This window comes from Bactrocera dorsalis, chromosome 1 (assembly GCF_023373825.1).
Source record: "Bactrocera dorsalis isolate Fly_Bdor chromosome 1, ASM2337382v1, whole genome shotgun sequence".
Taxonomy (NCBI): domain Eukaryota; kingdom Metazoa; phylum Arthropoda; class Insecta; order Diptera; family Tephritidae; genus Bactrocera; species Bactrocera dorsalis.
The window spans coordinates 94,202,577-94,214,696 of record NC_064303.1 but is presented as its reverse complement, the minus strand read 5'-3'; the positions used below and the strand labels follow the sequence as shown (position 1 = coordinate 94,214,696).

Below are 12,120 nucleotides of genomic sequence, written 5' to 3'. Positions count from 1 at the left end.
AAATGTTCGGTTCCACCTGAACTTAGCCATTCTCTACTTGTTTCCGTTTAAAGTTATCGTAATGGATCCAGTGATCATCACCAGTCACAATCCAATACAACAAGAACTTCTTTTTGTAACAACAATTCTTACATACAAAATCGCCTTTCAACGTCTTTCGGCTTCAATTCATAAGACACCCAATTTCCGTGGCTTGGAATGTATCTGACTGCTTTTAAAGGTTTTGAAATGGCTACTTGAATGACTGCCAAGGACTCTGAGAGCTCTTTTGTGCGTGGCAACGATCTTTATCGAGTTATGCTTCCAGTTACAAATCTTCAAACTGTTTTGGTTGTACAGGAAGTTCTACGTCTTTCAAGCCAAAATCACCACTTTTAATAGTGTAAACCACTTTAGACCGCTTCCTCAGTTAGAGCATAATCCTCATTCCTCAAAATAAGATGTGTTTCGACTGAGGCTTTTGTCATGTAAAATAATGAAGAAGAACTCCTGGCAAAAATACTTTTCCTGCCACAAAGGTCAACAAATTTGAGTGAAAAAATGCACAATGGAAGAATAATCAAGTTACGCTATCTTTTGGCAACCGCTCGTATATGTATATAAAGTTATATAACCAATATATTGGTTAGTCGAAAAAGTCTTTTCGTATTTTATCAATAGATGTCGTTGCAGTCGTATGTCTCCAGTGCTACCAGTCTCACTGAAAAATGGAAAAAAAGTGGTCGACCATGACATAAATAAATAAACATTTATTATTATAAATATAAAAAAAAAATAAGTTGAAGTTTGATTTGAAATACGAAATGACTTTTTCGACTACCAATATTATTTCTTTTTCATGGAATAAAATATGAAATCTTAGATTTTAATTGTTCATATTCGATAATTTCTGGTGCTTGGTGTTCTGAATCTCACCGGAATTCCCCACCGGAAAATCTCTAGTGCCAACAGAGTACAATGTCTTTCTCCCCGCACTGGACTCTATCTTTTTTGCATATTATCAATATTATTAAATTTTGCTCACTAAATCAATAACTTCCAGCGACTTTGATGCGACTTAACGGTTGCAAATGTTTGCCTTTCAACTTCGCATATCAACAATTACCGTTAATGAAGTAATTGCAACCAAACAAATAAAGTTTAGGCAATTTTATATTCTTATAACAATTGCGTATATTTATTTACATTTTTTCTGCTTATTCATCTTCAAATACTGTATTATATACTATATTTACATACATATGTACATATATGTGCTTATATTTATATTTTGCTATTGTTATTTTTATTGTTAAACTGAAATTACAACTAAATGAACATTTGTGCAGTTTTTTTTTGTTCACACAAACATTCGAATACTCTCTGGTCTGGCTAAACGTTGACGACAACAACAATGGCACACATTTCATATTATACATATATTCACTAGCTAACACTTAGCAACTAGCTATGACATAAATATTATACAATCATTCACGACGCGTTGCATCCGATTGCAGCTGGTCTTGCAAGTTATGCATTTGTCCCAATTCTTATTATTTACTTTCATTGCATTTTTCCTCTTTTAATTTTCACTAGTTATCACATAGACCCACTTGCTAGCGTACACTCTGTGTGTCCCGGACTTCTTGTTCGTCTTCACGCTTTAATAATGCAAATCTAAATGGGTCTCACTTAGCACCCCATTTATAGATTTCTCTTGTTCTTTTAACACCACATTGCCATTCTTTAGCGATTCTTGAGTGATGCTTTCGCACAAACGCTCGTCGTCGTCACAGAATATCAGCTTGGCGGAAGTTTGAATTAGTTTCTGTTTATCGGCGCCGAGCCGATGTATGACTAACAATGGTCCATCGCCCGTTTCCGACTGTGACAGATCGTCGGGTAGCTTCGAGATACCCTGCGCTGCGGTGAAGTCAATGCCGGTGATCTTGTGACAGTCCATGACGACCGGCAGACTGAAGTGGACGCGTTCGCAGGCCTTCATCACTTTGGCGCGCAAATGATTGATGGCGGGGAAATAGATGACGCCGACGGGCGTAATGCGTATGTACTGCAGCTCATTTACCTAAAGTACAGAAGAAAGAAAAAAGAAAGTAACAAATATTTTTGATTGAAAATAAGCAGATGACACAGAAATTTATATGCCCACACGCACCTCTTCAATTTTCACCGAGATCTGTGGATGCGCCCACATGAAGAGTAAATGCAGCACCGTCACTATAATACTGACCAAGAGTCCTACTTCTACGCCGCACAGTATGCACACGGTGAAACATAATACCCAAACGCAGAAATCGCGCTTGGCATCACGCCACAGGCGGCAGGGCAGCTTCAAGTCCAAAAGTGTGACAATGGAACACATTAAAATGGCGGCGAGCGTTGATTCGGGTATGTAATTGAAGTAGGGACTGAGGAAGCCAAGCGCCAGCAGCACAATAGCGCCTAATTTGTGTAATTAAAAGATATATTTTTGCTTAAGTAATCAGTTTCAAATTATGGTTTTGAAAATTAATGGAAAATAAATTACCTAAATACAAGTTGGCCATTGGCGTTTTGAGTCCACAACCATTACTGATGGCATAGCGCGAGAAAGCGCCTGACACTGGCATAGATTGTACGCAGGAGCCCGCCAGATTACACAAACCCACTGTAATCAATTCCTTATTAGCATCGACCATACCTTTAGGAGCTGTAAAGTAATGCAAAAAAATAATGTCAAAGTAATTGAAAAGTAATCATTATTTAATTACGAGAAATCATTAATTTTTTTGATATTCTTCAAAATATTAAACGTGTATCATATGAGCACAGTAATTAAAATGTAATCCTTAATTGAAATATCAAATAAATTACCAGGTATTTAAAAAGTAATCTTATAATTTTTTATTCAATTTTCTTTCAAATATCAAAAGTGCGTCATTCGAGCACAGTAATCAAAAAGTATTCATTATTTAAGAGAATTACCTAATTACGAGTAATCATTACTTTTTTTGGTATTCTTCAAAAATTTGCCATGTAATCAAAGTAATCGTATTACTATTTTTTTAAATTTTCTTCTAAATATCAAAAGTGCGTTATTTGAGCACGGTAATCAAAATGTAATCATTATTAAAAAAAAAACTAATTACGAGTAATCATTACTTTTCATGATATTCTTCAAAAATTTGCCATGTCATCAAAGAAATTAAAAAATAATTAAAAAAATATAATAAATTACCAGTTATTTAAAAAGTAATTCTCATTATTATTATTTTTTTTTAATATTTCGAATTTCATGTCTGTCATGTAAGCACAGTAATTAAAAAGTAATCTTTATTTATTAATATTTATAAAAAGTTGTTTGCTCTCAGAATTTTCAACTGCAGTTATTTGAAAAGACAACAAATTTATTATTGTAATATAAATTCAGAGGAATGCCGTTGGCAGTTTTTCTAAGTATCTATAAAATATTTAATCAGATATCGGTGCAGCTTAGTTTATTTAAATAGTGATAGCATTTATCGTGTATTTTTTGAGTACTACTAACGCTTAGAACACTCGAAAGGTCTTAAATATAATATCGGCGTCAATTACGCATTGTAATTTAAAAGTAATGATTACATATAATCAAGTACTTTATGATTACTATAAAAAAAAACTGAAAATAATTTTTGCATATTATTATCAATAATGTGGTTGCTAGAAGCCAATTTTCGTCAAGTATGTATTGTAATCTAAAAGTAATGATTACATATAATCAAGTACTTTATGATTACCATAGAAAATTATCACTAAAAATAACTTTTGCATATTAATATCAATAATGTGGTTGCCAGAAGTCAATTTGCGTCAATTACGTATTGTAATCTAAAAGTAATGATTACATGTAATGAATTACTTTATGATTACCATACAAAAAACACCAAAAATTGCAATTTGCGTCAATTAGGTATTGTAATCTAAAAGTAATGATCACATTTTAGCAAGGTCTTAAATATTGGTTAGTCGAAAGAGTATTTTCGTACTTTTAATCAAACTCCAACTTATTTCGTTTTATATTTATACTCAAGTACTTTATGATTAGCATAGAAAAAAAAATACTAAAAATAATTTTTAAATGTTAATATAAATAATGTGGTTGCTAGAAGCCAATTTGGGTCAATTACGTATTGTAATCTAAAAGTAATGATTACATGTAATCAATTACTTGATGATTACTTTTGAAAAAAAACACACTGAAATAAATTTTACAAACAATAATATGCGTAATAATATGAGTCGAAGTCACAAACAAGTTAATAATCGAATTAGTAATTAGAATTCAATTATTCCATTAGGCAAGCGGTAGCTGACACATAATGTATAGCATGTCAACAAATAATAAGCATCATTATTTATTAGCAATAAGAAAGTAATTCAATCGTTTGATTATTTTTTTTTTTTTTGGATTTTGGACATTGACTGCTTGCCAAGTGAAATTTTGACAGCATTCAAATTTTCATAAGTTGCTAGTAATTGCAAGCAATAAATCATTAATTCTCAAGCATTGATTATAAGATAATTGTTAGCTTAGCGTGTTATGATTACATGTAAGAAAAATCGTTTGATTAGCATACCTAATTGAAAATCAGAATAAATAATAAAAATCTAAATATTGCCGAGTACGAGTTTTTGGTTATTTTAGTTTGTTTTGGTAGTAATTAACTTATGCATATAATTACATGCAAACGAAAATATTTTTTTGCATAAAAAATATTTTTAATAATTTAGCAGTAAACAATTTTGTTTTCAATGAATTTTTACAGACAGTCATGTCAAAATATTTGCAAAATTAATATTTTTTTCAGTAATTACTTTTCAAGTACCAGTTTTCCAATTCGTTTCAATAATGCAAATTTTTAGTGTTTTTGTTTCATATTGAAAGTTACGCTGCTGAATTACAAATTTACATAATTTATTGTTTTGAAATTGAAATTACATTTTTTATTTATAAGATACATTGTATTTGGATTTCAACTTTGAGTAATTATATTAATAATTTGCTGATATGAAGTCTAAAAAAATCAGCCAAAGCTACCATGACGTACAAAATATGAAGCGTTAAGAATTATTGAGTCAGATTGAGTGCGAGTATATCGTGTTAAGCTCATAAATACTCATTTATAGTTATAGAGATAGGAGGATAGGAGACTACTTCATTAATGCAAGTACTTAGAATGATTACCACTGATAGTCTAGTCTTGATTTAGTGAACGTGAGGACACATTAAAGTGCGCAATTGTCGGAACCTTTCAAAGCACATTTTAATTATTTACATTAGGTCTACTCATAAAGAGAGAGAGAGAGAGTGGCAAATTCGGAGAACTGGAAGACTGTTACGACGAGTCTTTACGTAAGGGTTCCTTAAGATCGATTTTTTTTTGCGGGGGAGAACTTTTTATACTATATATCTGATACTTACTCAGTTTGCCAATTGAAATGTTCGTGAGTATGCCTACGATGGGTATAACAATAATGCCCACATTCAATTCAGCCAGCATATCGACAAATGTATATGTTTTCTCAGGTGTTTCCACTGAGAATTCTGGTATGGTAAAGTTGGGTAGTCCAGCAAGCGCGTTGGCGCTCAATGCATATGGTACAGTGCTTTCCTCGCTAAGCCAAATGTACGATACAGCGCCGGTGATTATAACCACAAGTGTATTGCGTGAGAATGATAAGTAGCGCAACACGGTGCTCAATTTGGGATTCATCTTTGGATTATCCGCCAATTTTTCCAGTTGCTAAAGAAATAAATTAAATATAACTAAAATATGACAAATTTTGCTTAGAATGTCTTTCACTTACCGCAACTCCGAGCAGAAAACAAACAGCAAATAGGCCCATTACAAGATCGCCGACATTGGTTTCTGGTAGCCTTGGCAACAGCGTAGCTACAGATCCAATGAAACCCGACACGAGATATTTGACGCCCAGCATAACCTTAATCTGTGATTCGATTACGAGTATAGCTGTGGCTGAGGAGAAAGCCTTAATGATTGGCACTGAGAGGAACTCGAAGATTACGCCTGTGAAGGAAGCGAAAATAATTTATGATTAGTACTCGTATAGTATAAAATAACAATTTAGAAAAGTCTAAATACAGAAACTATGGTAAGAGATTCGCACTAGTTTCTTAAACAGTATGTGCTCCTCTGTTTTATTAAGTAGTAATTTAGGGTACTTCTTGTAACAAAAACAAATAAAAATTGCTTTATAATTTTTTTATCGAGTAATCATTACTTGTTTTGATATTCTTCGAAATTTTGAATGTAATAAGCAAAGCAATTAAAAAGTAATTCTTATTTAAAAAATTTAATAATTACCAGGTACTTAAAAAGTAATCATTATTATTATTATTTTTTTTTCAATATGCTTGAAGTTTTCAAATGGGTGTCATGTAAACACAGTAATCAAAAAGTAATCATTATTTAAAAAATAATAATGATAATCTAATTACGAGTAATCATTACGTTTTTTGATATTCTTCAAAACTACAAACGTGTGCCTTGAAAGCACAGTATTTAAAAAGTAATCATTATTTTAAAAATGTAATTAATTATCAGGTATTTAAAGAGTAATCATTATTTTTATTTTTTTTTCAATATTCGTCCAAATTTTAAATGTGTGTGAGCACAGTAATTAAAAAGTAATAATTATCAGTAATCTTTAATTAGGTTGTTATTATTCTAAACTTTAAACGTGTGCCATTCGAGCATAGTAATTAAAAAGAAATCATTATTCAAAAAATTTAATAAATTATCAGGTATTTCAAAAGTAATCAGTTTAATATTTTCTTTAATATTCTTTCAAATTTCAAATGTGTGTTGTATAAGCGCAGTAATTAAAAAAGTAATCATTAATTTAAAAAAATTATCTAATTACAAGTAATCATTACATATACTATACCTACATTCTTCAAAATTTAACTAAAAAGTAATTCTTATTTACCAAACGTAATAAATTACCATTTATTTAAAAAGTAATTAATAATGTCCTCCTAATTTAAAGTATGTGTCACGTAAGCACAGTAATCAAAAAGTAGTCATTACTTAAATTTTTTTACCTAATTACCAGTAATCATTACTTTTTTGGATATTCTTCAAAATTTTAAACGTTTGCCCAGTAATTAAAAAGTTATTCTTATTTAAAAAATGTAATAAATTAACAGGTATTTAAAAAGTAATGATTACTTTTTTCAAAAATATTTTGTCATATTTCAAATAAGTGAAAATTATTTTGAATTTTTTTGCTCTTTGGCTCATCAAATATTAATTATCAGAATAACGTTTGACAATACTTAATACTCTTAATAATAATACATAATATTCATATTAATTACTTTCGCATCATCACCATTTATTTCAAAAAGTTTCCTAAATCAATTAACTAGGTAAATTGATTTCTAGCATTTCTTGTTAATTTGATGGCTTATTACATTTTGTGAGTAAGCACGTGAATTTTAGGCTGTTAACCTGTTAAACAATATATGTATATACATATATACAGTTATTTTGGTGCTATATATATATATATGTATGTATATATATTTATTTATTAATTGCATTTATACAATATTGTCAAAAACCGGTACATGTTCCAAAAACAGTAGTCAATGGCAATGAACGCTAGACGAGCAAGCGCTGACCGGTTGAGCTGCCTTTGGCTGCGTCATTTTTAAATATAATATTCTTCCAATTAATTTAGAATAAAAAAAAAAAACAATTTCAAAACGCTTTCTCGAAATAAAAAAGTTTCAAATATCCCTGTGAGACTGCGCTGAAGGCTTGCAATGATGCACAATATTAACGATTGTTTTAATTATACCGTTACATACTATACTCAACCTCGGTTCTTTCCACAAAATACTTCCTATCCACATTAGAAATGCAATAGAATGTGCACACATGTTTCGCTGAAGCTCTTGCGCCGCTGCGACAAACTCAAGTCACTTAAATCTAATTCGCAAATGTTAGCAAGCGTCTTCAAATCAAATTTGAGTACTACATACTACGAGCCGTTGTAAATTCTACGTCTTACACCGGGAACGTTACCGCTGTCGCCGACAGCGCTGCAATTCTGGCAATTGTACGACGCGCGTCATACCGACCTTCAACTGCCCTCGTTGTGTGCGCCCACCGATTGAGCGAGAGTGCGCCTGTTTGTACAGCCGGTTTTCAAGTAGTCGCTCACTGTCGCCCACCCTCAGGCTGTTCAATTACATATACGCACACGCTTATTTACATATGCATCTGGAAATTCTGGTATATTACCTATGCTGGCAAAATGCTAAAATTCGCAAAAAATGTTTACATACAAGAATGTAAATATGTGTTTTATTATGATTTTTTTTGTTTGCGTTTTTGCATTTTCATTTGTGTTTGGTTATGAATATGCGTAGAGCCCGGCTTGTTGTTTGTCAAACTCTATTATTTTTGTTTAATAGATCATTGGCATTGACGGTAATGGACGGGATTTGAGACTTAACTGTTAAATCTAGATCCAGACCTATGATTCAGAATTAGCGACGTAAACAATCGCATATGTTTCTTATTGAAACAGGTGCAAGAAGAATTGCTGTTTATACACAAATAATTTTTTGTTACCACACAATATTCATTCACCTCAACTTTGGCGTATATCTTGTTCTTATTGTAAATATTATTTAAAAAACAATGTTTTCATTACTTGAATATAGAAATGTCAAAAAAAGAAAGTAGAAAAGTAAATTAATATTTTTTGTGGACCCACTCAGATTTTTAAATTCAGTTATAAATTACTTTTATTTTAAATACCAAATTACTTTTTACACGGTAATGATTATCCTTTGATTAGTTGAAATCAAGTAATTGGTTTATGTTGCTATAATTTAAAATTTGTAATAAAATATATAAAAAAGCAAATTAAAATAATTTTTAGTTTAAAAGTAATGATTATGTATGTGATTACATTTTCATTATCTAATTCAAAATCAAATTTGATATATTTCAAAAACTAAACTATTAAACAGTTTCGAAGTTAACTAAATATTCTTAAAGGTAATGATTATATGTATATGTGATTACCTACGACTAAATTTTTTTTTACTTCAAGAACTATACTACTAAGCAGCTTTGAAGTTAATTAATGGTTCTTTTCGTATAGAAGTATTGATTACATGTAATTACATTTGAATTACCTATGATCAAATTTAATGTATCTTAGAAACTAGATTATTAACAACTTTAAAATTAATTAAATATTCATAAAAGTAAAGATTACCTTTTCGATTACATATTGATTACTTACGATCGAATTTCGTGAATTTCAAACACAAAACTAGTATATTAGTAGCTTAATGGTTACATTACAATCAAATATAATGCATTCATAAACTAGATTATAAAGCAACTTTGAAGTTAAATTAATATTCGTTTCGTGTAAAGTAATGATTACATGTAATTTCAATTTGATTACCTGCGATAAAATTTAGTGTATTTTAAAAACTAAACTACTGTATTAAGTAGCTTTGAAGTTAATTAAATATTCGTAAAAGTAATGAATAAATTTTGATTACCTGCGATCAAATTTAGTGCACTTTAAAAACTAAACTATCTACAAGTATTAAGCACTTTTTTTTAATATTCGTTTAATCAAATTTAATGTATTCTTAAACTAGATTATAAAACAGCTTTGAAGTTAATCAAGTATTCGCAAAAGTAATGAATAAATTTTGATTACCTGCGAAGCTGTTAAACAAGTTTTAAGTTAATTAAATATTCGGAAAAGTAATGATTACATCTGTAGTATATATTTTGATTACCTACCAGCAAATTTAGTTTAATAAAAAATTAAAAAAAAAAAAACTAAATATTAGTAAAAGTAATGATTACATTTGTGATTACATTTTGATTACTTGGGATCAAATTTAATGTACTTAAAAAAGTAAACTATTAAACAGTTTTTAAGTTAATTAAATATTCGTTTCGTGCAAAGTAATGATTACATGTAATTTCATCTTGATTACCTATGATCGAATTTCGTGTACTCCAAAAACTAAATTATTAAGCAGCTTTAAAGCTAATTAAATAATCATTTAGTGTAAAGTAATGATTACATTTCTGATTACATTTTAATTACCTACAATAAATTTAATGAATTCATAAACTACATTATAAAGCAGCTTTGAAGTTAATTAAATATTCGTTTCGTGTAAAGTAATGATTACATTCGTAATTACCTTAGACCAAAAAGTCAAATATAATGTATCTCAGCAACTATGTAGAGTATAACATTTTTTAAAAAAATTAATACGGAATAATATAATTGGCCTCAATATATATTTCGCATATATTTCTATACCAATAAAAAATTAAACTCCATTTCTCACAGTGTATACAAATTGTTATATGTACCTGCCATTAAACACCCCACTCAGACGCTTGTCGCTTTCAGTCTCATTATTTAAAGTAACATAACAACACTAATGCTATCAAACACAAATCACCACCACTCGACAAAGTCTTACAATTAATGTCTATAATCTAATTCAGACACTTACCCACGCGCAACGAACCCATTATCAGCTCCACAACGCCGGTGAGAAAGGTGAGCAATATGGCAAATTCAATTGGCTTGCCGACAGTGAATTGCAAACTGACTAGAGCCACCAGACTGGTAGGACCAATGATCACTTTATTTATCGAACCAAATATCAGATAGACAAAGGAGCCCAAAAAGGCCGAACACAGACCATAACGTGCCGGTAGACCGGCCAGCAACGCGCAAGCAATACTCTCGGGAATTATGGTGAGACCAAGGGTAATGCCGGCTATCAAATCGCTCATAGCCCATTCCGTGTTATAATCGCCAATCCAATTGAGTATTTCGAGCCGATTGCGTAGCGCTTTCTTCACTTTACCGCCCACCGTGTGTGGCGTGGAACTGCGACGCAGTGCATCGCTGGTAAAAGGTTTCGCCGATTCCATTATGATTTGCGTGGCATCCTGCGGCAGCATTTGTGATTTTGCCGACTTGTCGACGCTGTCGTAGCTCGTCATGTTTTTATTTTATTTTTATGTGTGTTTTTTTTTTAATTTTTCGAAAATAAATATTCAAAATTAATTTAAGTATTTCTTTTTTTATATCTCTTTTTTTATTTCTCTTTTTTATGTACTGTTAATTCTTTCTTTAAAAATGAAATCCTTTTACTTCAAATGGCACTTTGTGTTTAGGACTTTTATTTTCTTTTTATTATACACTTCAAACTTTTCCACCGCTTTTTATCGTCTAAACACCCACATTTACGAGTACACTTTTATTATAAATTAATCTCTTTTAGCACTCGTATATTTTTCGTTCACATTGATCGCGTTTGGTGATCCGCACGGTTTCGTTCCGATCACGCGTTGTTTTGCTTTTGAACTTTGCGTTGATATGCACGTTACGTTATGCGCCGTCTGACCTGCTCCCGCTCAATTTGACTGCTTGTCGTCCGGGCGATCGTGTCATCGAATAAACGCTTGGACCGCTCTTATAAGTATTATGTATGATCACTCGACGCGTCGTCTTGTTACATCCTACATACTAGTATGTCAGTGTGTAAGCATGCCTTTATTGTCGCATTTGGAGAATTGTCGTATTTGCTCTAAATATAATCGCCTCTTAATGGGATCTTAAGACAGCCGCTATGTATGTATATTTTTGCTTTTTATACGCCCCGCAGTACCGCCGGTATGTTTTGTGTCTGTTTTAGCTCGCCCGAAAGTGTGAATTGTGTATTTCGTGAATGCAACGAATCGAGCGTAGCGCGTTAACGACGGTGGCTATGCGGCGGGTGTCGTGTAAACAATAACCCGAAACGCTGCAAGTTCACAAATTTTATACCTCAGCCGTTTGAGTATACATATGTAGATTTGTAGCAGTAAGCTAACATAACGGTCGATAAGTAATATAGTACATACTTACTTAACGAGCCGCTTGTCACTAGATAGGCGTTAAAATAAATAAATAAATTCATTCATCATTACTTATCTGTTGATGTGTAGAAAGAGATTGTATTTTTGCAAAGTACCTGGTACGACTTCCTCTGGTGCCTGTCGTTGAAGATCAATGTTTTTG

The 12,120-nt window shown here is 31.3% G+C and overlaps 1 protein-coding gene across 1 annotated transcript; it reads right to left on the bottom strand.

Annotated features, from left to right (window-relative positions):
* Window positions 1-1,148: 1,148 nt before the first annotated feature.
* On the bottom strand, window positions 1,149-11,870 carry LOC105233747 (sodium-independent sulfate anion transporter). Its single transcript, XM_011215904.4, has 6 exons — window positions 10,562-11,870; window positions 5,830-6,050; window positions 5,444-5,765; window positions 2,531-2,692; window positions 2,159-2,445; window positions 1,149-2,068 (listed from the first exon to the last, which is right to left on the bottom strand). The coding sequence occupies exons 1-6, from the start codon at window positions 11,058-11,060 to the stop codon at window positions 1,646-1,648; spliced, it is 1,914 nt and encodes a 637-aa protein (XP_011214206.2). The 5' UTR covers window positions 11,061-11,870; the 3' UTR covers window positions 1,149-1,645.
* Between the last annotated feature and the right edge of the window lie 250 nt (window positions 11,871-12,120).

Coding starts and splice junctions, on each gene's coding strand:
- LOC105233747 (XM_011215904.4), bottom strand. CDS start 11,060: ATGACGAGCTACGACAGCGTCGACAAGTCGGCAAAATCACAAATGCTG. Junction 2,693..5,443: donor CATTTCAATTGGCAAACTGA/GTAAGTATCAGA, acceptor ATTACTTTACAG/CTCCTAAAGGTATGGTCGAT. Junction 2,446..2,530: donor AATGGCCAACTTGTATTTAG/GTAATTTATTTT, acceptor TACACAAATTAG/GCGCTATTGTGCTGCTGGCG.